The sequence below is a fragment of the Hyla sarda genome, chromosome 6 (assembly GCF_029499605.1).
Source record: "Hyla sarda isolate aHylSar1 chromosome 6, aHylSar1.hap1, whole genome shotgun sequence".
Taxonomy (NCBI): Eukaryota; Metazoa; Chordata; class Amphibia; order Anura; family Hylidae; genus Hyla; species Hyla sarda.
Window position 1 is genome coordinate 33,302,372 of NC_079194.1, and position 24,016 is coordinate 33,326,387.

Genomic DNA, 24,016 nt, shown 5'->3' on the forward strand with positions numbered 1-24,016 from the left:
ATACAGGGGCAGGTATGATGGAGAAGACAAGCTGTGGGATTCAGACAGCTAGGTAAAATAAGAATCATGTCCATAATAAAGGAGTGTGAGGATGGTAGGGAAGAAGGAAGGAAGATAGAGAGGATATAAAGAAGATAGGGAGGAAGGAATGAAGATAGGGAGGAAATAAAGAAGATAGGGAGGAAGGAATGAAGATAGAGAGGATATAAAGAAGATAGGGAGGAAGGACGGAAGATAGGGAGGAAATAAAGAAGATAGGGAGGAAGGACGGAAGATAGGGAGGAAATAAAGAAGATAGGGAGGAAGGACGGAAGATAGAGAGGAAATAAAGAAGATAAGGAGGAAGGACGGAAGATAGGGAGGAAATAAAGAAGATAGGGAGGAAGGATGGAAGATAGAGAGGAAATAAAGAAGATAGGGAGGAAGGAATGAAGATAGAGAGGAAATAAAGAAGATAGGGAGGAAGGAATGAAGATAGAGAGGATATAAAGAAGATAGGGAGGAAGGACGGAAGATAGGGAGGAAATAAAGAAGATAGGGAGGAAGGACGGAAGATAGGGAGGAAATAAAGAAGATAGGGAGGAAGGAATGAAGATAGGGAGGAAATAAAGAAGATAAGGAGGAAGGACGGAAGATAGGGAGGAAATAAAGAAGATAGGGAGGAAGGATGGAAGATAGAGAGGAAATAAAGAAGATAGGGAGGAAGGACGGAAGATAGGGAGGAAATAAAGAAGATAGGGAGGAAGGATGGAAGATAGAGAGGAAATAAAGAAGATAGGAAGGAAGGAATGGAGATAGGGAGGAAATAAAGAAGATAGGGAGGAAGGACGGAAGATAGAGAGGAAATAAAGAAGATAGGGAGGAAGGATGGAAGATAGAGAGGAAATAAAGAAGATAGGGAGGGGGGAGGAAGATAGGGAGGAAGGAATGAAGATAGGGAGGAAATAAAGAAGATAGTGAGGGGGGAGGAAGATAGGGAGGAAGGAATGAAGATAGGGAGGAAATAAAGAAGATAGGGAGGGGGAAGGAAGATAGAGAGGAAATGAAGAAGATAGGGAGGAAGGACGGAAGATAGGGAGGAAATAAAGAAGATAGGGAGGAAGGATGGAAGATAGAGAGGAAATAAAGAAGATAGGAAGGAAGGAATGGAGATAGGGAGGAAATAAAGAAGATAGGGAGGAAGGATGGAAGATAGAGAGGAAATAAAGAAGATAGGGAGGAAGGATGGAAGATAGAGAGGAAATAAAGAAGATAGGGAGGAAGGAATGGAGATAGGGAGGAAATAAAGAAGATAGGGAGGAAGGACGGAAGATAGAGAGGAAATAAAGAAGATAGGGAGGAAGGATGGAAGATAGAGAGGAAATAAAGAAGATAGGGAGGGGGGAGGAAGATAGGGAGGAAGGAATGAAGATAGGGAGGAAATAAAGAAGATAGTGAGGGGGGAGGAAGATAGGGAGGAAGGAATGAAGATAGGGAGGAAATAAAGAAGATAGGGAGGGGGAAGGAAGATAGAGAGGAAATGAAGAAGATAGGGAGGAAGGACGGAAGATAGGGAGGAAATAAAGAAGATAGGGAGGAAGGATGGAAGATAGAGAGGAAATAAAGAAGATAGGAAGGAAGGAATGGAGATAGGGAGGAAATAAAGAAGATAGGGAGGAAGGATGGAAGATAGAGAGGAAATAAAGAAGATAGGGAGGAAGGATGGAAGATAGAGAGGAAATAAAGAAGATAGGGAGGAAGGAATGGAGATAGGGAGGAAATAAAGAAGATAGGGAGGGGGAAGGAAGATAGAGAGGAAATAAAGAAGATAGGGAGGAAGGAATGAAGATAGAGAGGAAATAAAGAAGATAGGGAGGAAGGAATGAAGATAGAGAGGAAATAAAGAAGATAGGGAGGAAGGAATGAAGATAGGGAGGTAGGGAGAGAAGAAGGGAGGGAGGGAGCAAGAAAGATAGAGAGGTAAAGAAAAAGTAAAGAAGATAGGGAGGGAAAAAGGGAGGGAGGAAGCAAGGAATATAGGGAGGTAAAGAGGAAGTAAAGAAGATAGGGAGGGAAGAAGGGAGGAAGTAAGGCAAGGAGAAAGGTTAGAAAGAAGGAAGGAAGGCAGGGAGGAAGAAAGGGAGGTAGGTAGGGAAGAAGAAAGGTAGGGAGGTAGGAAGGTGGAGAGAAAAGAAGGTAGAGTGGAGGTTGGAAGGTAGGGGGGAGTGAAGGTAGGGAGGCAGGGAGGTAGGAAGGAAGTTAAGAAGGAAGGAAATTAAGGATGTAGGTAGGTAGGCAAAAAGGCAGGCTAAATTTTCCCATTGCAGATCAAGAAATTGCCGCAATGCCGCCACTTGTAAAGTGATATAAATACTGGCATTGTGCGGGCTCCAGTAGGTGGCCAATTCTACGGATCCCATTAAACTCAAAAATAGATCTGCCTTAGTAAGCATCTTAGCTCTCTCTATACACAACTTCAGGCTGCTAAAATTGTATTATTTATTTCTATGATTTAGTTCTGAGTCTCAGAAAAACAGAGTTTTAACCCATTCAAAATTTACACCACAGTGGCTCAGGGGTTCGCACTGTTACCTTTCAACACTAAGACCCTGGGTTCAAATCCGACCAGAGACAACATCTGCATGGAAAGTGTATGTTCTCCCCTAAATAACCCAATATCATCTCACTTACCAAGTACATGCTGAAATTAGATTGTGAGCCCCAATGGAAACAGGAACCGATGTGATAATGTCTGTACAGTGATACAGAAATAAATAATGCAACATTTTGGGCCTAAAAATAAAATGATAATAAAGGAAGGCATTCCTATTTTACATCAGTACTGTATGGAGTCTAATAGACCAATAATCAATGACTCTCTAAAGTGTAACCTATATTTAGGCATTAGGTCTGTCTGGCACATGTATTTTATAGAGGCAAAACAATAATAGAAAGGTTATGTGTTCCTATAAAGTATTTGTGACTATAGAGCGGTGGGCCTGTCAGTGTCACTATTTTGTTATTCCCATATGATCAAAACCCAGTCTCCAGGATCCCCTGACCAACTCTGACCCTAGACTGCTTTCATTCTGAAAAATCCTCCCGCTCCGCATCCTGTGATGCGTGATGTATCCGAGCCGGGCGCCTCCTGCGCTAATTATTTCCTATTAATTAGGACTGACACAGGAATCCCTTGGCCGACAACCAGCGCTTAATAATCCAGTAAAACCCTGAGCTCCTCTGTATCTCATAACCCCTTCACCGCCACCCGGGAATTACAGACACCTGCCATTTCTCACCAATTATCTTTCACTGTCACCCAATTGGATCAAATTGTCCTTGTGATGGCAAATGGTTTCTTTTATGGAGTTTAATTAAAGAAAAAATCTTCACCCATTAATAACTTGACAGTCGTCATACCTGACTGGATTCTCGCCAGGAAAAGCAACATAATTGTATGGTTAAAAAAGTGACATATGTCCATCCAGTTCAGCCTATTAGTCTTAAGTTTGGATCCAGAAAAAGGCAAAAAAAATAAAAAATAAATAAATAATAATAGGGGAATTTTTTTTCCTGATTCCAAATATGAAAATTGGAATAAATCCTTGAATAAAAGACCCTTCACCAGAAACTAATAACTATAAGGGCCCTTTTAGACAGATTGACTTGCTGCTCGAGACGGGCTAGTTGACATATTCACAAGCCTCCAGTCTTTTGGAAGCGCCGCACAAATGATCCAGCGAATGTAAAATACCAATTCATAGTTATTATTTGCACATCGCCCTGATCTTCTTGGATGCACAAGTCATGGACACCATACCGAAAACCCAACAGACCCCAATAAAGCCAATTGGGTCAGTCGGTGTCTGGATGTAACAGATCCAATGGCTTCTTATTTTCAAACCGTTCTGTTCCAATGACAATGCAGAACAAATGGAAAAGACAACACTGGTGTGAACCCAACCTGACAAGTTAAATGACAAATGATCGGATTGACAATGTTATATTTCAACATTTTGTCCTTATATGCTCGATGGGAGGATAATCTACCGTAAGAGTCTGGTACTGACTTTTTCCTATAACCCTGAGAACACGTGCATGCTCAGGGTTTGGACTGGACGAGATGTTCCCTACTAAAGGAATTGATCTCACCAGGATAGTCCACCACTTCCACATTGGTGATGGTTGGACTGACAGTCCCCCACTACTCCTTAGGCCGCAGGGCTAGTTACGGTCTTAGGATTTTTGCAGTGAACTACAACATGGCCCCATGCATTTGAATGTTGCATATATAACGGCCATATATACCACTGTGCAGGAGAAATGGGGACAGCCATGGGTCAAGAGATTTGACTCAGAGGACCATTCCGGAGATTTTGTCCCTGTTTTTGGGATCAGCGGGGGTTTCAGTGACTGGACCCCCTTGTTACACCCAATTTTATTGATGGGAAAATATGCTGATATAGGAATATCCCTTTAAGGCTAGGTTTACATATATCTGGCAATCCGGCTCAGTGAACCCAGACGAAAACTGACCACAACTGATAACAAAGTGCATCAGTTGTTTGAGATCTGGTGGTCATTAATTGTGCAGGCTGAACAGGGCATCACAGCAAGATGCATTTCCCCCTCCAGCGCCCGTGCAGCCTGTCCGATTATCCGGAATCCATATTGAGGCACCGGAGCAATGTGACTTGATCAATTCAACAATCAGTTTCCCTCTGGTTCAACATCCCCACCGGATTGCAGAATATATTTAAAGGGGCCCCAAGATAGCTGTTGGCTAAATGCAGCATGAATGTGGTCTCATTGGGAGAAGGGAGTAAGCTGCTGCCAGACTTCTCCGGTGGAGTCTTATCTGCCTAAGAACAAAATGTTCAGGCCTATTGAAATCCAACATACTTGGTCTCAAGATAGGGACACAGAAGACTTGACGTGTTTCGTGGAGAACCACTTAAAGGAGATCTGCAGTGTAAGTACACTTATCCCCTATCCACAGCATAGGGGATAAGTGTTTGATCATGGGGGTCCAAACACTGGGACCCCACACGATCTCCCGCACAGGGCCTCCACTCTGCCGCGGCTCTCCCGTGCAGGAGGCGTGCCGGCCGTAGCATGACGCAGCGACCAACACTACTCCTCCATGTGGGAGAGGCGAGAGGCAGTGTTTGGGCATTAGCCGGTGCACTGTGTGGCAATGCCGGAGCCCCCGTTCGGGAGATCGCTGGGGATCCCCCCTGTGGATAGGGGATAAGTGTATTTTTTACTGCAGATGTCCTTTAAACATCAGCCTCAAACTTATGATTAAGTGGTTCGCCACGAAACACGTCAAGTCTTCTGTGCTCCTCTGTTGAGACTGTTTCTTATGCAGTTTAGATGGGCATAAATGACTATAAAAGAACAATTCCCCCAAAAAGGTATTTACTTTTGTAAAAACTGCAGGGATCTAAGGTAGATCGGTGAACAGGAGATTGCGCAACGTGTCAACATGGCAATGACTTGTATCTGCAGATAGATACAAGAGCAGTATTTATGTTGTTTTTGCCAATTTCCAGTCTATTTTTTTAGTTATTATTTTGTCATATTTATTTATTTAGAATGTAGTGTTGTATCTGTCTCCATGGATGCGTCGTATCGTAGTGTAACCATAAGTAACCACGTCATCCTTATCTGTTTAGCACTTCTCTCAGTACACTAGTCTATGCAATTTAAAGGGGTACTCCGGGGGAAAACTTTTTTTATTCTTTATTAACTGGTGCCAGAAAGTTAAACAGATTTGTTAATTACCTCTATGAAAAAATCTTTACCCTTCCTGTACTTATTAGCAGCTGTATGCTACAGAGGAAATTCTGTTCTTTTTGAATTTCATTTTTGTCTTGTCCACAGTGCTCTCTGCTGACACCTGATGTCCGTCTCAGGAACTGTCCAGAGCAGGAGAAAATCCCCATAGCAAACCTATGCTGTTCTGGACAGTTCCTTACAAGGACAGGGGTGTCAGCAGAGAGCACTGTGGACAAGACAAAAGAGAAATTCAAAAAGAACAGAATTTCCTCGGTAGCATACAGCTGCTAAAAAGTACTGGAAGGGTAAAGATTTTTTAATAGAAGTCATTTTCAAATCTGTTTAACTTTCTGCCACCAGTTGATTTATAAAGACCTAAAAAACCTAAAAATGTTTTCCACCGCAGTACCCCTATAATAAATCACTAAGGTCGGTGCCTGCCCTTACAAGACAACATCTAAGCCATACAATGGATTGCTGAGAAGAATCATTTAGAACAATGTGAGTTTTGTATCTGCTTGTTTAAAAAGATACAAAGCTTCTATGAATCACTTGGTATTTACAATTTAAAGGGGTACTCCGCTGCTCAGTGTTTTAAACAAAGTATTCTGAACGATGGAGCTGGAAGCTCGTGACATCATAGCCCCGCCCCTCATGACGTCACACCCCACCCCCTCAATGCAAGTCTATGGGAGGGGGCGTGGCTGCCGCCACGCCCCCTCCCATAGACTTGCATTGAGGGGGCGGAACTTGATGTCATGAAGGGGCGGGGCTATGACATCACAAGCTCCCGGCGCCAGCGCCAGCTCCAGCGTTCGGAACAGTTTGTTCCAAACGCTGAGCAGCGGAGTACCCCTTTAAGGCTAATAATTCAGAACAGATGGAATAAAGGATGGTCTTGTATGTGTGTGTGATCGCTCGTGTGTAATGGTCCAAGGCTAAACCCAATGCTATCAGCGTAATGTGTCTGTTATCAGACCGGGCTTATGGAGCATGTAGAAGTAACATTTAAAGGGAAGTTCCTATTAAAGCATGCAATGGCATGTTGTTGGGATGAGTGTGTGGCCAACTGCTGAACTTAAAGGGGTACTCCACTGGAAAACTTTTTTTTTTTTTTTAAATCAACCGGTGCCAGAAAGTTATACAGATTTGTAAATTACTTCTATTTAAAAATCTTAATCCTTCCAGTACTTATCAGCTGCTAAATGCTCCACAGGAAGCTCTTTTCTTTTTGAATTTCCTTTCTGCCTGACCACAGTGCTCTCTGCTGCCATCTCTGTCCATTTTAGGAACTGTCCAGAGCAGGATAGGTTTGCTATGGAGATTTTCTCCTACTTTGGACAGTTCCTAAAATGGACAGATGTGTCAGCAGAGAGCACTGTGGTCAGACAGAAAGGGGTACTCTGGTAAAAAAATAAATAAATAAAGTTTTCAAATAAATTGGTGCCAGAAAGTTACACAGATTTGTAAATTACTTTTATTAAAGGTGTTCTCCAGTGCTGAAAAACATATCCCCTATCCTAAGGATAGGGGATAAGTTTCAGATCGCGGGGGTCCGACCGCTGGGGCCCCCCCAATCTCCTGTAGGGGGCCCCGGCAGCCCGCGGGAAGGGGGCGTGTTGACCACTGCATGAAGCAGCGGCTGACACGCCTCCTCAATACAACTCTAAGCCAGAGCCATAGGATAGGGGATATGTTCTTCAGCACTGGACTACCCCTTTAAATAATTTCAAGCCTTCCAGTACTTATCAGCTGCTGTATACTTCAGAGGAAGTTGTGTAGTTATTTCCAGTCTGATCACAGTGCTCTCTGTCCATGTCAAGAACTGTCCAGAGTAGGAGCAAATCCCCATAGCAAACCTCTCCTGCTCTGGACAGTTCCTGACATGTACAGAGGTGTCAGCAGAGAGCACTGTGATCAGACTGGAAAGAACAACTCAACTTCCTCTGGAGCATACAGCAGCTGGTAAGTAATGAAAGGGATAAGATTTAAGTAATTTACAAATCTGTATAACTTTCTGGCACCAGATGATCTGAAATGCTTTTTTCCCATCGGAGGACTCCTTTAAGGGCAAGAATTTGACAGCGATTCCGTTCTCTGTGGTCAGACCTATATGATCTCCTGTTGATATCAGGCATTGACCTATGTACAATATACTTCAGACCGGCCGAGCTGTATGTGCAAAGCAGGAGGGCCTGAGGAGGAATAGAAAGAGATAGAGATAGGTAGATAGATAGATAATAAATAGATAGATAGATAGATAATAAATAGAACGATAGATATGATAGAAAGATTAGAGATGAGATTTAATGTCCAACCTATGAGATTTTTTTTTAGCAATAAAACGTTCATCTTGAGATGCAGCAGAGTTGAGTTTGACATTTACCACTATGTGCAGTGTAATGTCTGCCAGATTTACCCGCGGTCCCCTAGAACTCTCTTATAGGAAATGTGAAGTGATGTTGTTTAAATTACAAATCCCCTGGTGTCTGGAATCTTCCAGATCAGATATAAACTTATTGCAGATGTTGCACAAGGTAAGAAGGGAAGGCAGCACAGCACCACCATGTTTACTAAGGACTCAAGTATAGGGCTTTATCTTTCTATCTATCTATTTATCTATCTATCTATTTATCTATCTATCTATCTCATATCTATCTATCTCATATCTATCTATCTCATATCTATCTATCTCATATCTATCTCATATCTATCTATCTATCTATCTCATATCTATCTATCTCATATCTATCTATCTATCTATCTATCTCATATCTATCTATCTCATATCTATCTATCTATCTATCTATCTCATATCTATCTATCTATCTATCTATCTCATATCTATCTATCTATCTATCTATCTCATATCTATCTATCTCATATCTATGTATCTCATATCTATCTATCTATCTCATATCTATCTATCTCATATCTATCTATTTCATATCTATCTATCTATCTCCTATCTATCTATCTATCTCATATCTATCTATCTATTTATCTATCTATCTATCTCATATCTATCTATCATCTATCTATCTCATATCTATCTATCTATCTATCACATATCTATCTCTCTATCTCTCTCATATCTATCTATCTATCTATCTTATATCTATCTATTTATCTATCTCATATCTATCTATCTATCTATCTCATATCTATCTATCTATCTCTCTCATATCTATCTATCTCATATCTATCTCTCTCATATCTATCTATCTATCTATCTATCTCATATCTATCTATCTATCTATCTATCTATCTCATACCTATCTATCTCTCTCATATCTATCTATCTATCTATCTATCTATCTATCTATCTCATACCTATCTATCTCTCTCATATCTATCTATCTATCTATCTATCTCTCTCTCATATATCTATCTATCTATCTATCTATCTATCTATCTGTCTCTATCATCCTATATCTCCAACCATGGCATCTCCTATATCCGCCAGTTTACTGATCATGTATCATAATGAATACAGTATTTTGGTGACATCCTCCTCTTCCTAGTATACATAATATTGTACTCTTTATAGTAAATTGGTTTGTATGAATGAGTGAAGGAATGTACAGTGCTCTGTGCCTGGGGCTCTTCAGAAGCCTTTACAGGACAGTGCTGCACTGCCCCCTAATGGATGCTGTGGACATTTCATTAGGATTTTTTATTCATTGTAGAGTTATTTTAAATAGTATTGGCACTATAGTTATTTCATCAGTTGCTTGAGTCATGCAAATGGGGGATTGTGTAATGTTTATGTATGTGTGTATGTATATATATATATATATATATATTTATATATCTGGCAGCTTATATATATTTGGCCAACTCTTCCTGCAAAATATCAGCTCAGTGTCACAAGAGTCATATAGTGTCTATTTAGGGGACCAAGCCTTACACCTCCCACCACAGATATTATTCACTAAGGTTGCGTTTGCCCATAAAAGTAAAGCAATAAACTCAATGTGGAAATCCATCACATGATCTCATTATCTAACATAATAAAATTGTATAATTTAGCAATGAATGTAGAGATGCCCATACACCTGTAATAGCTGTCGGATAAACATTAGTTCAGCCAACAACTATTCCTTTTTTATCTCGCTGTACACATGCACACTCGACTCAGCTGAGCGTACATGTGTTTATTTTGGAGAGGGGAGTAACCATTGTCTGCAGGACTGGTGCAAGGAATTTTGCCACCCAAGGCAAAATTTTAATTTTGACGCCCCCTTGACTCAACCCATTGGCCTGCCCTTTGACATGCCCCATTCTTACTACTGGGAGACACACTGTAACAAACCTTCTGCTCATGTAATTACCTTACTACTGGGGAGACACACTGTAACAAACCTTCTGCTCATGTAATTACCTTACTACTGGGGTGACACACTGTAACAAACCTTCTGCTCATGTAATTACCTTACTACTGGGGAGACACACTGTAACAAACCTCCTCCTCATGTAATCTCCTTACTACTGGGGTGACACACTTTAACAAACCTCCTCCCCATGTAATCACCTACTACTGGGGTGACACACTGTAACAACCTCCTCATGTAATCTCCTTACTACTGAGGTGACACACTGTAACAAACCCCCTCCTAATGTAATCTCCTTACTACTGAGGTGACACACTGTAACAAACCTCCTCCTCATGTAATCTCCTTACTACTGGGGTGACACACTGTAACAACCTCCTCATGTAATCTCCTTACTACTGGGGTGACACACTGTAACAGACCTCCTCCTCATGTAATCTCCTTACTACTGGGGTGACACACTGTAACAGACCTCGTCCTCATGTAATCTCCTTACTACTGGGGTGACACACTGTAACAAACCCCCTCCTCATGTAATCTCCTTACTACTGGGGTGACACACTGTAACAAACCTCCTCCTCATGTAATCTCCTTACTACTGGGGTGACACACTGTAACAAACCTCTCCTCATGTAATCACCTTACTACTGGGGTGACACACTGTAACAAACCTCCTCCTCATGTAATCTCCTTACTACTGGGGTGACACACTGTAACAAACCTCCTCCTCATGTAATCTCCTTACTACTGGGGTGACACACTGTAACAAACCTCCTCCTCATGTAATCCCCTTACTACTGGGGTGACACACTGTAACAAACCTCCTCCTAATGTAATCTCCTTACTACTGGGGTGACACACTGTAACAAACCTCCTCCTTATGTAATTACCTTACTACTGGGGTGACACACATATGGGGGGGGGTTATGGTGGTGCTGCTGGCTGAGCTGGTTGAGTGAGTGGTTCGGATGCTGGCTGTCTAACTTTCTTGTGGCTGTCTAAGAGGACGCTCTCTTTTGCCTATAGGCAGAGCCGGCCCTGATTGTCTCTCTTGCAGGGTTCTGTCTCTAGAGAAAACAATAAGTCTACAGGCCGGATTCTTCTTCCCATGCGATCATGTGTCTGAAGGATATTGGGCGGTCTCCGTACACATATGATAGCTGGTGAACCCACCTAGATCGCTGAGATCGGCTGACTTTTCTCTAATGCAGTGTTTCCTAAGCAGTGTGCCTCCAGCTGTTGCAAAACACAACTACTAGCATGCTAGGAGTTGTAGTTTTGCAACAGCTGGGGGCACACTGCTTGGGAAACACTGCTCTTATATGAATGGGGGCCTTTAACTGAATCATTTGATCCTTTGTTTATTTTTGGGCTACAATAAGACTTTTTGCAAAATGTATATACAATATGTGCAAACCTAGAATACAAGAAGAGTACAAGGTGTTGGTAGCTATTTCTTCTGTGCGCAGGGCCAGATCAAGGCTACTGGGGGCCCCTAGGCAAGATATTAGAAATGGGCCCCCTCCCCAATGACACAATAGGTACTTGTTAACAGAGACCCTGGACCATGATGTCTGCTGATGGGGATACAAGGGCCGACACGTCAAATCTTAATCCGGATGATCAGCATAATCAGAGGTGTTGGCAGCTGCTTATCCCAATATCCTTATGCATTAATATGAACATTCATCCACTAGATTTCTGGTGATACACAGTGAAGGCTCCAAATGAGCTCTTCCACACAATGACCATATATGTTCACCATGCTGTTACTAAATAAATAAAAGACTATACACAAGCAAATATACCCCCCCATACAGTGGTAGATACAGTATACGTGATTACAGTGCAGTTACGGTCAGTGACTCACAAGTGGCGTCTTCTCTGATGGAAGTCAGCTACCTTTTGTGTATCCATCCAGCCCAGGCCGCCAGCATAATTTCTTCCAGCCACAACTCAACTCAACAGAACCTCCCAGACAAACATTTTAGGCTATGCCCTTTTCCAGCACCCCCTTACCTTTATACCATCTATAGTGCCCCCAAACAGTAATAATGGCCCTTGGTGTCACAGTAAAGTTGGTAGGTAAGTGGGTTGAGGGGGTAAAGGGATAGGTAGGTTGCTCCAGTAAGTAGACAGGTCCCACCTGCATCCGGTTTCCCCCATTAGGTTGGTGCAGGCCATGTACATAGGCCCCCAATAGGTAGTTTGCCCCTGTAGATAGGCTCCAGTAGGTTGGTTCCCAAGTATATAGGTCCCCAGTAAATAGTTTTCCAGTATGTAGTTTCCCTTGTGGATATCCCCAAATAGGTAGATCCCCCCTGTAGATAGGTCCCAGTAGGCAGGTTCCCCTGTAGATAGACCCCAGTAGGCAGGTTCCCCCTGTAGATAGGTCTTAGTAGGTTGGTTCCCCATTGGCAAGTTAATAAAATTCCCCCAAAGACAAACAAACCATACTCACCTTGGCTCCTGGTTCCCTCCGCATACACCAATGCTCTTCCATCTTCATGGCTCTTTTATCTTTCTTGGGGCGCGCACTTGTAGGATGAGTAAAGATAAGATACACTAGGCCTCTAGTGGCTGTAGGCATAAAGCTGCATCTGGATGAGCACCACTGTTACCTGTAAGTGTGTCCATAGGACATACTTACAGTTAAGAGTAATCAATCATAGTGTTCAACTGTATGGGCTTCCTGTGGATGCCCATACAGTTAAAAGGGGCTAAAACTAGTCTAAAACCTGTCTATCTATATATATGTATATTTAAATTTACCATATCTCTGTAGCTAAAAAAAGGCCTACAGGATCTTCTTTAGCAAAGTGGAAATGTTCATTTGTGTCACTTGCATACAAATAAGCTTAGCTGCATGTGGCATAAATAAACCATTTCTACTTTGAAAAAAAAAAAATGATGTCAACCATTACAAATTTTGGGATTTTTATTTCTGGAATAACCCCACCCCCCTCCCCCCAAAATTGGAGGTTGTTGCATTGTAGTTTGAAATTTGTAGTTTGAAATTTGCAGCTCCTGCCTATTGTCTGTCTTTACTGTATTTTTTTACCATATGAATGCCCTGCACATAATATCGCTGCCTTGTCCCTTACAGGTTGCAATGAGAACGATACAGATTTGGACAGAGACCAGTCATATCCTCCCTCCCAAAAGACAAAACGTATGCGTACCTCATTCAAGCATCACCAGCTCCGCACCATGAAGTCATACTTCGCTATAAACCACAATCCAGACGCAAAGGATTTAAAGCAACTGGCTCAAAAAACAGGATTAACCAAAAGGGTCCTACAGGTGAGCGGCCGTATCTCCTTTTGTAGCAGTGTCTTGTGGTGCCCCTGGTTTGTTAGAATAGCCCCTTTATATGGTTCATTTCTGTCTTGTATTCTGACTCTTTCTTGCTAAATGGGTCAGATCCAATGTTGACTTACTGAATGTTTTAGCAGTAGTGGCAGGGTGTACTGTTTTTTTGAGTGGGTGAATGTTTTTGGACGGTAGACATAGCAGGAGGTCTCTAACCACTCACTCTCAGAGTCAATTTTTCCATTACTCCCTTAATAGCAGCTGCCCGGGTCCCATGACGGCAGTTTTACATTTTGTAAGGCGAGACTTTTTATGTTTGCCTTACGTGAATGATTGACCCATTAAGATTTTTTATCACTAAAATAATTCCAAATTACTGGATGATAATTCGCCCAGTTATAGAGGGCGGAGAGTTTATTTCAGTTTATTTAACATAAATTTATAGGTTCATAAAGGCCTTTTTACATAGTTGCATTTTTTTTATTTTATTTTTTTACATTTCTTTAATTTTTTGCCAATACCAGCATTGGACTGTTTAAAAGTATAAGGTCGTGTTCACACCACCACCACAACCGGAGGTTCGGTAAACTGCCTTCTTTAGCCGTTCCATCAAACTTCAGGTAGAAAAAAGATGATACCCAGCACTCACCAATGATGCACAGTGAAGATTTATTATGCCATAATGTAGTACAAGAACGCGTTTCAAAGAAAAGGGGTCATCAATTGGGGCACAGGACTCAAAATGTTGAATTGAGATAACAACATTTATTGAAGGTATAGAATGCAATGCTAAAGTAGGGAGTGTTTCCAGCCCGGACCAGGCTCTTCGTCAGGCATTTACAAAGTGTCAGAAACACAGCATGATAAAACTGCTGTGTTTTTTTTGCTTCTGGGTGGATTGTTTTACTATTTTATGGTTTTTAAATGCACATAACTTTTAATACGCTTCCGGTTGATGATCCCATTGATCCACCTGGAAGCAAAAAACGGCAGCAGTTTTATCATGCTGTGTTTCAGACACTTTGTAATTGCCTGACGTAGAGCCCGGTCCGGGCTGGAAACGCTCCTTCCTTTAGCGTTGCACCCGATACCTTCAATAAATGTTGTTATCTCAATTCCACATTTTGAGTCCTGCGCCCCAATTGATGTCCCCCTTTTCTTTGGAATTTTTTTTTACCTACCGTATTCTACGATTGTCACCGGTTTCCTGCCCTGGATCACCAGAGGGACCCTGAGGCTGCGTTCTCACCTACATGCCACACTAGATGTTATGCTCTGAGCACAACACCTTGAGGTAAGGGGCCATCCACACGGCTCTCTTTATAATTTCTAATTTTAACCTGGGTAATCTGCACGAGGTGCGCACCATTTTTTCTTTGTTTCACAACAAGAACGCGTTTCGGCGTGGGAGCCTTCCTCAGCTGTTTGCCTATAGGCAGACAGGTGAGGAAGGCTTCCACGCCGAAACGCGTCCTTGTACTACACTATGGCATAATAAATCTTCACTGTGCATTACTGGTGAGTGCTGGGTATTATCTTTCTTCTACCTGTGGCTTTACCCTACCTTATGCACCACTGCAGATTCCATGGAAGTGCCGACATATCCCTATATTGTTCCATCAAACTTGACAGGAAGAAAAGCACAGCATGCAGTGCTGTTCTTTTCCCGGATTCCCAGAGTCTGCACTCCTCCTTTTCCTGGTAGGCATCTGCATTAATGGCCAGGAGCAATGGCCTGATGTAAATCAATAAAGCAGCAACTCGAATTCCCGCAAACTGGATCCAGGTAAAAACATCTTCTTTAAAGGGGTACTCCGGTACTTTAAATTAACTGGTGCCAGAAAGTTAAACAGATTTGTAAATGACTTCAATTTAAAAAAAAAATACTTAATCCTTCCAGTACTTATTAGCTGCTGAATACTACAGAGGAAATTCTTTTCTTTTTGGAACACAGAGATCTCTGCTAAATCACGAGCACAGTGCTCTCTGCTGACATCTCTGGCCATTTTAAGAACTGTCCAGAGTAGGAGAAAATCCCCATAGCAAACATATGCTGCTCTGGACAGTTCCTAAAATGGACAGAGATGTCAGCAGAGAGCACTGTGCTCGTGATGTCAGCAGAGAGCACTGTGTTCCAAAAAGAAAATAATTTCCTCTATAGTATTCAGCAGCTAATAAGTACTGGAAGGAATAAGATTTTTTAATAGAAGTAATTTACAAATCTGTTTCACTTTCTGGCACCAGTTGATTTTTCAAAGAAAGTTTTCCACCAGAGTACCCCTTTAATATAAAGTATTAAAACAAAATCCACACGACAGGTACAAGTGCGGGACAAGCCTGACAGGTTTCGGTCAACAGACATTAATCATAAACCATTATGATTAAGATCTGTGGACTGAAACACATCAGCCCTGTCGCGCATTTGTACATGTCGTGTGGATTTTATTTTAATACTTTATATTAAAAAATTAAATTAAATAAGATGTTATTGAGAAAATTATATTAAAGATGTTTTTATCTGGATCTAGTGTGCTGAAATCCATGTTGCTGCTATATTATTTTGGGAGAGAAGTGCCCTTTGACCGCAGTTTGCTGAAGACATAAGTGCTGATTCCGGACTGTTTTAAACAATGCGGATGCACTGAGAAAATTCTGCAAGGAATATTCTCTTAGAATTTCCTCAGTGTGAACATTCCCTTACACAGCTTCAGAAATCAAGTTCTATTGCCTCCATTGATAGTTCTCACACACTAAATGCAGCATGTAGCTCTGTTGTTCTTGTCAAAATGACGGATTACACAATAAAACCTGATGGACCCCATTATAAGTCAGGGGGGTCTGGTGGGCACCATTGGTGTCCACCGTATGACAGGTCTATAACCCCCAAAACCTGACAGATTTAACATAAAGGGGTACTCCGCTGCTAGACATCTCATCCCCTATCCAAAGGATAGGGGATAAGATGTCTCATTGTGGGAGTCCCGCAGCTTAGGCCCCCCATAATCTCCCACAGCCCCCAGCATTCTAAACAAACATCGGGTTCCTGCGGCAGTGGTCCTGACGTCACGACCACACCCCCCTCGTGACATCACACCATGCCCCTTTGTTCATGTCTATAGGAGGGGGCGTGTCGGCTGACACGCCTCCTCTCATAGACATGAATGGAGGGGGCGTAGCCTGATGTCACGAGGAGCGTGGTTGTGATGTCACGATCACGGCCTCCGGCTCTGAGCGTGCACCGGAGTACCCCTTTAAAGGAATTTGATGCGGATTCCATCTTGAGTTAGATTCCTATTGATTTTAATGGGAATCTATTCAATAGTCATTTCCTTGCGAACATGTCCATTCTTCAGCCGGAATCCCCCAGTATAATCCCATTAAGTCAATGAGACTATATATTTCTGCGCAAAATTCTGCTTCATTTCTGCATCATTGTAGCATGGAGCACAAAGAGGATTTCAGCGAAGAAATGTTCCTCCTCGTTTTCCTCAGTGTGAACATCCCCAAAGTCTGGCGCATGGACAGTGCAAGCAATATGCCACATTTATTATGATTCTTTCTCTCTCACCCGTCTTAATAAGTTTCCCATTAAGGGTTCGTTCACATGGGTTGATGTTTTGTGAGTTTCCTGATGCAGGTTTTAGTTGTGGTCTACGTCATATTTTCGGCAGAGAAAAATCTTCAGCGGACCTTATTGAAGTCAACATAATGCGCTAAAGATTTTCACTAACAAACATCTGCCTGTGTGAACGTACCCTTAGTCTTTCCTGTATAATTTACCTGTGTAGGATTGTGTAGGACTGTCCCGAGCCTCTGTGGGTAGTTCTTTTCTGATTTTACGGGAAAAATCATGCAGCATGCAGCGCTATTTTTCCAGTCACAATTAAGGACGCCATGATGGAACTAAAAGGGCCCCATTATAATTGAATGCGGTCTGTCAGGCATGGTTCATGGGTCTGACGCAGTTATTATAGTTTACTTTATGATATAAACTGTGAGATGTGAAGGCGAATGGGGAGATTTATTAAAAATTCCTGTGTTTAGAACCCAATTCTGGTTTTGGCAAAAAATAAATAAGGTCCTAGAAAACATAAAATGCCCCATTGGTCACAAGGAAGTTCAGGAAACTGTCTAAGAGTCTGTTCACACAAATGCGTATTTTGCTGCAAATTTTCCTCAGCTGATTTTCCTACCTATTTGGTTCAACGGGAAGCAAAGGGAAAATGTGCAGCAAAATACGGATATGTAAACGGACCCTAAAAGAATAATTATGTGTTGCAATTGCCACCAATCACAGTGAAGTGCTTAAATATCGTATTCTACTAGTGAAAATAAAAGCTGTGCTGTGATTGGTTGCCATAGGTAACCATAAGTTTTCCTTCTGGACAGATTACCAAACATGTCCTCTAGGGGGAGACTTATCAAACCTTATGCAGAGAAACAGTTAAGCAATTACCCATAGCAACCATTGTTCAAAATGAAAGCTGGAATCTGCTTGGTTGCTATGGGCAACTGCTCCACTGTTCCTCTGCACAAGGTCTGATAAATCTCCCCCCTGTAGTGTTTATGGCCACCAAAATTCAGACGCACATCCCATAAGGCCCCAGTACCACTCTCAGCGTGACTTTTGGCTGTAAAATAGTTGGCCCTTTTGTTGACCCATGTGTTGTAAGGTGATAGTTTTTTTTTTAGGTAGAAACACACCCAGTTTAAGTATCTGGGTAAAAGAAAATTAAAATAAAATAATCGGTAAAAGGAATGCCCTGGGATTGGTTTACAGGTTTGGTTTCAAAACGCACGGGCGAAATTCAGAAGGAATCTTTTACGACAGGAGAATGGGGGAGGCGATAAGGTTGAAGGTGCCTCTCTCAGCGCCCCAGCATCAGCGGACAGTGCTGCACTCACACCAACAGGTGGCGCATCCACATTATCAGACCTCACCAGCCCCTCCCTCAATGTCGGGGCCTCTGTAACCCCAAACATGGACAATCATGAGTCTGGAAGCCCATCTCAAACTACACTCACCAATCTTTTTTAACCTGTACCAAGACTCTTCTTGTCTTCTACTGTCTCTCTTATTTTTTTTTGTTCTGTTGCAATACTGTGCATTTAACCCTCTAATCAGGATATAACCAGCGAACGACGAAGAATCAACTCTACCGCCACTCAGTGAATTTATCTGTGCTGTCATTGTTGCCTGAACATCATTGCCCCTTCCCTCCCCCATGGAGGGATGTTGCGTAGGGAAGAGTAAAGAGATGTGTGGGACACAGGCATACGGTCATATATAATTGTGCGCTATGTTTTCTATCATTCCTGAGTTATATCAACACTTAGATCAGTGCTGGGGCCTGGTGCAGCACTATAGTCCTGCAGGGACTGGGGCCCGCATGGCACCCTCTGCACCTATGTCTTACTCTTCTCACTGTGATTTTTCACTGATAGACCCCATTTCCTTTTATCAATATGGCTGTCTATTTGGTTATATCATGACGTTCATTTTATTTCAAGAATAGAATTGGCATGGAGCAGTCTAAAGGCCGGTAATCGCTAAAATCCTCCAGTTTTCACACACACAAAAAAAGTTCCTAACTATGTTTGGTGTCATTGTAATATATTGCCTCCGATGGAACGACATGGCTGTTTCTTCTTATCCTCTGTTTCTTCTTCCTCTGAGTCTGTCTCAATGCAGGGTCGCCGTCTCTTTATATTGCGCTGCCTTTTGACAGTGAACAAGACTCAAGAGTAGAAGTACTAGAAGTGTTATATGAAAGGCCCTTTTGGTGTACGGGAAACGTGTGAAAACTTCTTAGTCACATTATCAATGCTTGAAGTTACAGGCCCGATCCCTGTTGCAACCTCTACTTCTGGCAGTTCCCAGTTATTATGGATATTGTGAAGATCCAGATCACATACAGATCACATATAGTTAGTATGTAAATATTGATATGGATATTGATTTTAGATCTACATAATAGGAGAGAGTTAAATGGCAGCTCCGATGCTGGTCCGATGGCAGGATACATGTTTAAATTTCCCGGCAATTTTACAGCTGAACACTAAAGCGGTCATGATACGGATTTGTCCGATGTCTATTCAACTCAATGGGATGGCAAATCTGGATCCCGATCACTTTAGTATAGGGCAAGTCTCGGGCTAAGAAGTTGCTAGGAAATATAAACATATATCCTGCTGCCGAACCAACATCCGAGATGGGCTTGCCAAGCTTGCCTATTTTGTGGGGACCGATTCACTATCTAATGAGTATGATGGTATCCTGACTTTCCATCTAGTGAACTGAGCTGTTGGATTTCAACATGCCGATTCTTCTATTTGCAATACAGATAAGCTTGCAGCAGAGGGGTCTGGCAGGGGCTTCCTCCCATATCCAAGCTAAGTGTACGGGGTATTAGGAGGAATAGCTGTTTGGCCAACTGCTGTCTAAAGAGTATGGCCAGGTTTGCAAAAATGGAAATCTCAATGTATTATGGGATTTTTTTTTTTTTTTTTACATTTGACCATAAATCTGATGTCTGAAACATTTTATTGACATTTTGGAGATATTAAAATTTCCCATGATAACAACTCCACTGGAAACATAAGAGCGGAGGACATGCAGGGATATACCTATAACCTATTGCTCTTGAAAAACAGTTTTCATGTGTTTTCTGTACACTAGGGAGAGTTCGCGCCTGCCATTTTAATGCAGTTTTAAAGCCATTGCCGAGAGTGGATCATAAAGGTAGAGAAGACATAAGAGAAAGAATCTACTTCTGTTGATCTTTAATCCACTCCGAGCTTTGACTACAAAAACTATATAAAGAATTTCATTAAAACAGCATTTGTGAAACTCCCATATGGTTGGTGTCATAAAAACAGTTTTTTTTCTTGGAAATTTTCCACTGCAGTTTTTGATGCAGACAGAAGGGGTTTCAAAAAAGGGGGGGGGGGGGGGGGGGCTTGGGAATATTATAAGGGAGGACTTATATTTTAGTTACTGCTGGATCCATTTCTGTCAACAATTGCATCAAAACTGCAGTGATGTTTTTTGCAAAAAAAACAAAAACAAAACTGTGTGTGAAACCACCCAAAAGGCCCACATGATTTTTTCACCTTATTTTTATTTTTTTTGTACCAAATTTAAGGTATGCTTCAGATGTGTCCATTCTTATAAGTGCCTCTTAGGAAATTGTATTATACTTATTTCCATAACCTTGAAAAAATGAGTGTAAATGTCAGTCCACGGAAGACAAAAAACAAAAACAAAGTTGAGATATCCAACTCCAAGAAGAGATATCAAATGTTTCCCCTTAGAGAGAATCGGTCAGGCTTTCTATTAACTCTCCCAAACCACAGTAAGGGTAAGTTCACACATCGGAAAAACTACAGACATTTTATTTTATATAACAAAAGAACACAGATGGCACTCATGTGGCCAAGCAGATTTTTTATTTTTTTTCTTCTTGTCAGGTCCTGGATACAGATAATGGCCGATGGGCCGTTTCATGCTCAAATGAGCATTTGAGCGTGAAACGGCCCGCCGGCCATTATCTATATCCAGGACCCGACAAGAAAAATTTGCTCGGAACGTGAGTGCCATCTGTATTCTTTTATTATATGGATTTATTGCCTTGAGTTTCAAGATTGAGCACCACGAGGAATAGTTATTGGTTATTGAAAGAACAGGTTGTAGACAGCAGTACACGCTCAGCAGGTGGATGTGCATTTTTTTTCCGATTACGGATGAAAATGTGCATGTACAATAAAATACGTCTATAAATTTTCCGATGTGTGAACTTAGCCTAATGCTATATTGGTCAACCTGTTGTTTCCAGATATCTTATTTTTGTATTTGGACTCACTAGTATTCCACAGTACAAATCCTGCAAATTCTGACTTTTCCTGTTCCCGGGCACTTCTTTGCCCAATTTCTGAATATTCATATATTTTTACTGTTAGTCTGCCCTATACCTGGCTGCTGCTGAAGGGTGGGGATCAACTCTGCTAATTTACATACCAAGGACTTCCAGAATAGACAATAACATTGAGAGGACTCCTATTGTCTCTATTGTTCCTTGCTGGGGAGAGCTAGTGAGTACCCATACAATACATATTTAGAATTGGGGATGTTTATGGTTATAAACTTGGTGACACATTATCTTTAACCAAAACCGTGTACTTAGTTACAATGCTCTGGCTTGACGAAAAAGGTTTAGGGCCATGGGTAAAATCCTGAATTTTTTTTCTTCTTTGTGATAATCTGTTATTCTCTCATGGTGCAATCACATATGTCCTGTGATCCGGCTCAGCTGTAGAACAATACAGGAGGAAAACTGATGATCGAGCCGATCCCATTCATTTCAATGGGACAGTTCAGATTTATCTGACGTCTCAATTGGGACACAGGATCGCCAAACAGGCCGGACAGGGAAACAAATCTTGTAACATTTCCCCCGCCTGGCCTGCACTTTGCCTCTTGTTGTGGCCGGTAAACCAGCTCAGTACTGAACCGGATTGCAAGACATATGGGATGGTACCCTTAGGGAAACAAAATCTGGAGCCAATGGCTTGGTTTCTCACAGAAATTATGGAGAATTCTGTAGCATGGAGGCCATGTCCCTACTAGTTTATTTTTGCTTTATGTTTTTCTATTTATCTTTATTTCTTTACTATTTAAACTGCTTGGATTTTGGGTGTTTAGAACAATGTCAGGATTTTACACAGTTTTATTAGATCTAGGTCTATATTTAGGAGCCAATAACGTAGCATGAGCTCTGCATCTATGGCAGTGATGACTAACAATAGCGCTGATGAATATTTGGCGACACTCAAATAAGGCATCTTGAGGAGGTCCCCGAAATGGTCACTTGGATGTGGTTTGCTTAAACCCTGCCCCGCCGAGTTGTTTTGGATCCTGTTTCCTGCATCTTATAAAAATAAGGGGTAATTGTCAAAGTATTACTGGGCCTCATGCACACACCATGGCCGTATGAAGGCATAAGTAGTATGTTGCCCTGTACAGAGCCATAAAATGGAGACGTTTTCAGTGAAAAACATACCCACAGTATGGCATCCAATGCAATGCCAATGTTTTCATATTGAATCTTACAGTATAGGGTAATAGACAGTCTAATATTATAACTCCATTTTACTTTTATATAAAATGCAAAAACATACTCTAGTATGGACCTGGCCTTATAGGGGTACTCTGTTGCTCGACATCTTTTCCCCCTATCTAGAGGATAGGGGATAAGATGTCTGATTGCGGGGGTCCGCTGGGACCCCCACGATCTCCTTGCTGACATTATGTTCAGAACAGTGGGTTCGGGAGGCCGTGGTCATGATGTCACACCACGCCACCTCCATTCATGTCTATAGACATCAATGTAGGGGATAGGGGATAAGATGTCTAGCAATGGGGTACCCCTTTAAACCATTTCTTAAGCGCTAAATTACCAGCATAGTAACCATCATTACTCACACACTTTTCTCTGCCACACCTGCTCAGAAATGTAGCGTTATGAATATTGATGAAAAAGCTCCAAATAATCAGAAAAAAATCTCATCCAATAGGAAATGTCAGGAACATGGCATATAAGAAATTTCATGTACAGCTCAGCAAAATTTACTTATGTAGGTTTTTTTTTCCTCTGTCACACGGGCATCTTACATTTCTCTTTGTTAAAGGGATTTTTTTTTTTTGCAGCATATCTGATGCGAAATGTCATAGCCGAAAAATCACTTTGAACAGTTTAAAGGAAAATCCTTTTTTAAACTCCACAGTTAAAATCTACATAAAATGTTGCACAACTTTGCAGATACTTTGCTCTATTTTTTCTTGATCCGGTTTTGTTTAACATGGTATTTTCTTCTTCATTCAAGTTTAGACCTAAATCTGGAGTTTAATTTGTTTCCTGTTACCAAAAAGCTTTGGGAGCTGGGCTAGAATGGATTCAGGACAGAGTCCCTATATTCCCCTATTATGGAGTCATAGAAACTCTGTATACTCCTATATGGAGTATTAGACAATCTGTATGCCGCTATATAGAGCCATAGGCACTCTGTATACTGCTATATGGAGCCATAGTCACTCTGTATACCGCTATATGGAGCCATAGGTACTCTGTATACCGCTATATAGAGCCATAGGCTCCTGTATGCCACTATATGGAGCCATAGGAACTCTGTATACCACTATATGGAGCCATAGGCACTCTGTATACCACTATATGGAGTCATAGACACTCTGTAGGCAGCTATTTGGAGCCATAGGCACTCTGTATATCACTATATAGAGCCATGGACTGCTGTATGCTGCTATATAGAGCCATAGTCACTCTGTATACCGCTATATGGAGCTAAAGGCACTCTGTACATTGCTACATGGAGCCATAGGCACTCTGTATACCTCTAAATGGAGCCATAGGCACTCTGTTTACTGCTAAATGGAGCCATAGGCACTCTGTATGCCACTTTATGGAGCCATTGGCCCTCTGTATGTCGTTATATGGAGCCATAGGCACTCTGTATACCGCTATATGGAGCCATAGTCACTCTGTGTGTTGCTATATGGAGCCCTAGGCACTGTGTTTATTGCTATATGAAGCCAT

General features: G+C 41.7%; 1 protein-coding gene across 5 annotated transcripts in view; it reads left to right on the forward strand.

Annotated features, from left to right (window-relative positions):
* The window catches only part of LHX9 (LIM homeobox 9), a 56,231-nt gene that overhangs the window by 19,395 nt on the left and 12,820 nt on the right, over positions 1-24,016 (forward strand). For 3 of the 5 annotated variants that reach the window (XM_056523464.1, XM_056523463.1, XM_056523462.1), the window contains exon 4: positions 13,201-13,397. In XM_056523464.1, the coding sequence (XP_056379439.1) occupies positions 13,201-13,397 (197 nt within the window). Of the gene's footprint in view, positions 1-13,200; positions 13,398-18,186; positions 20,345-24,016 lie in introns of those variants that run through there. The other 2 variants (XM_056523461.1, XM_056523459.1) reach the window with 2 other exon arrangements.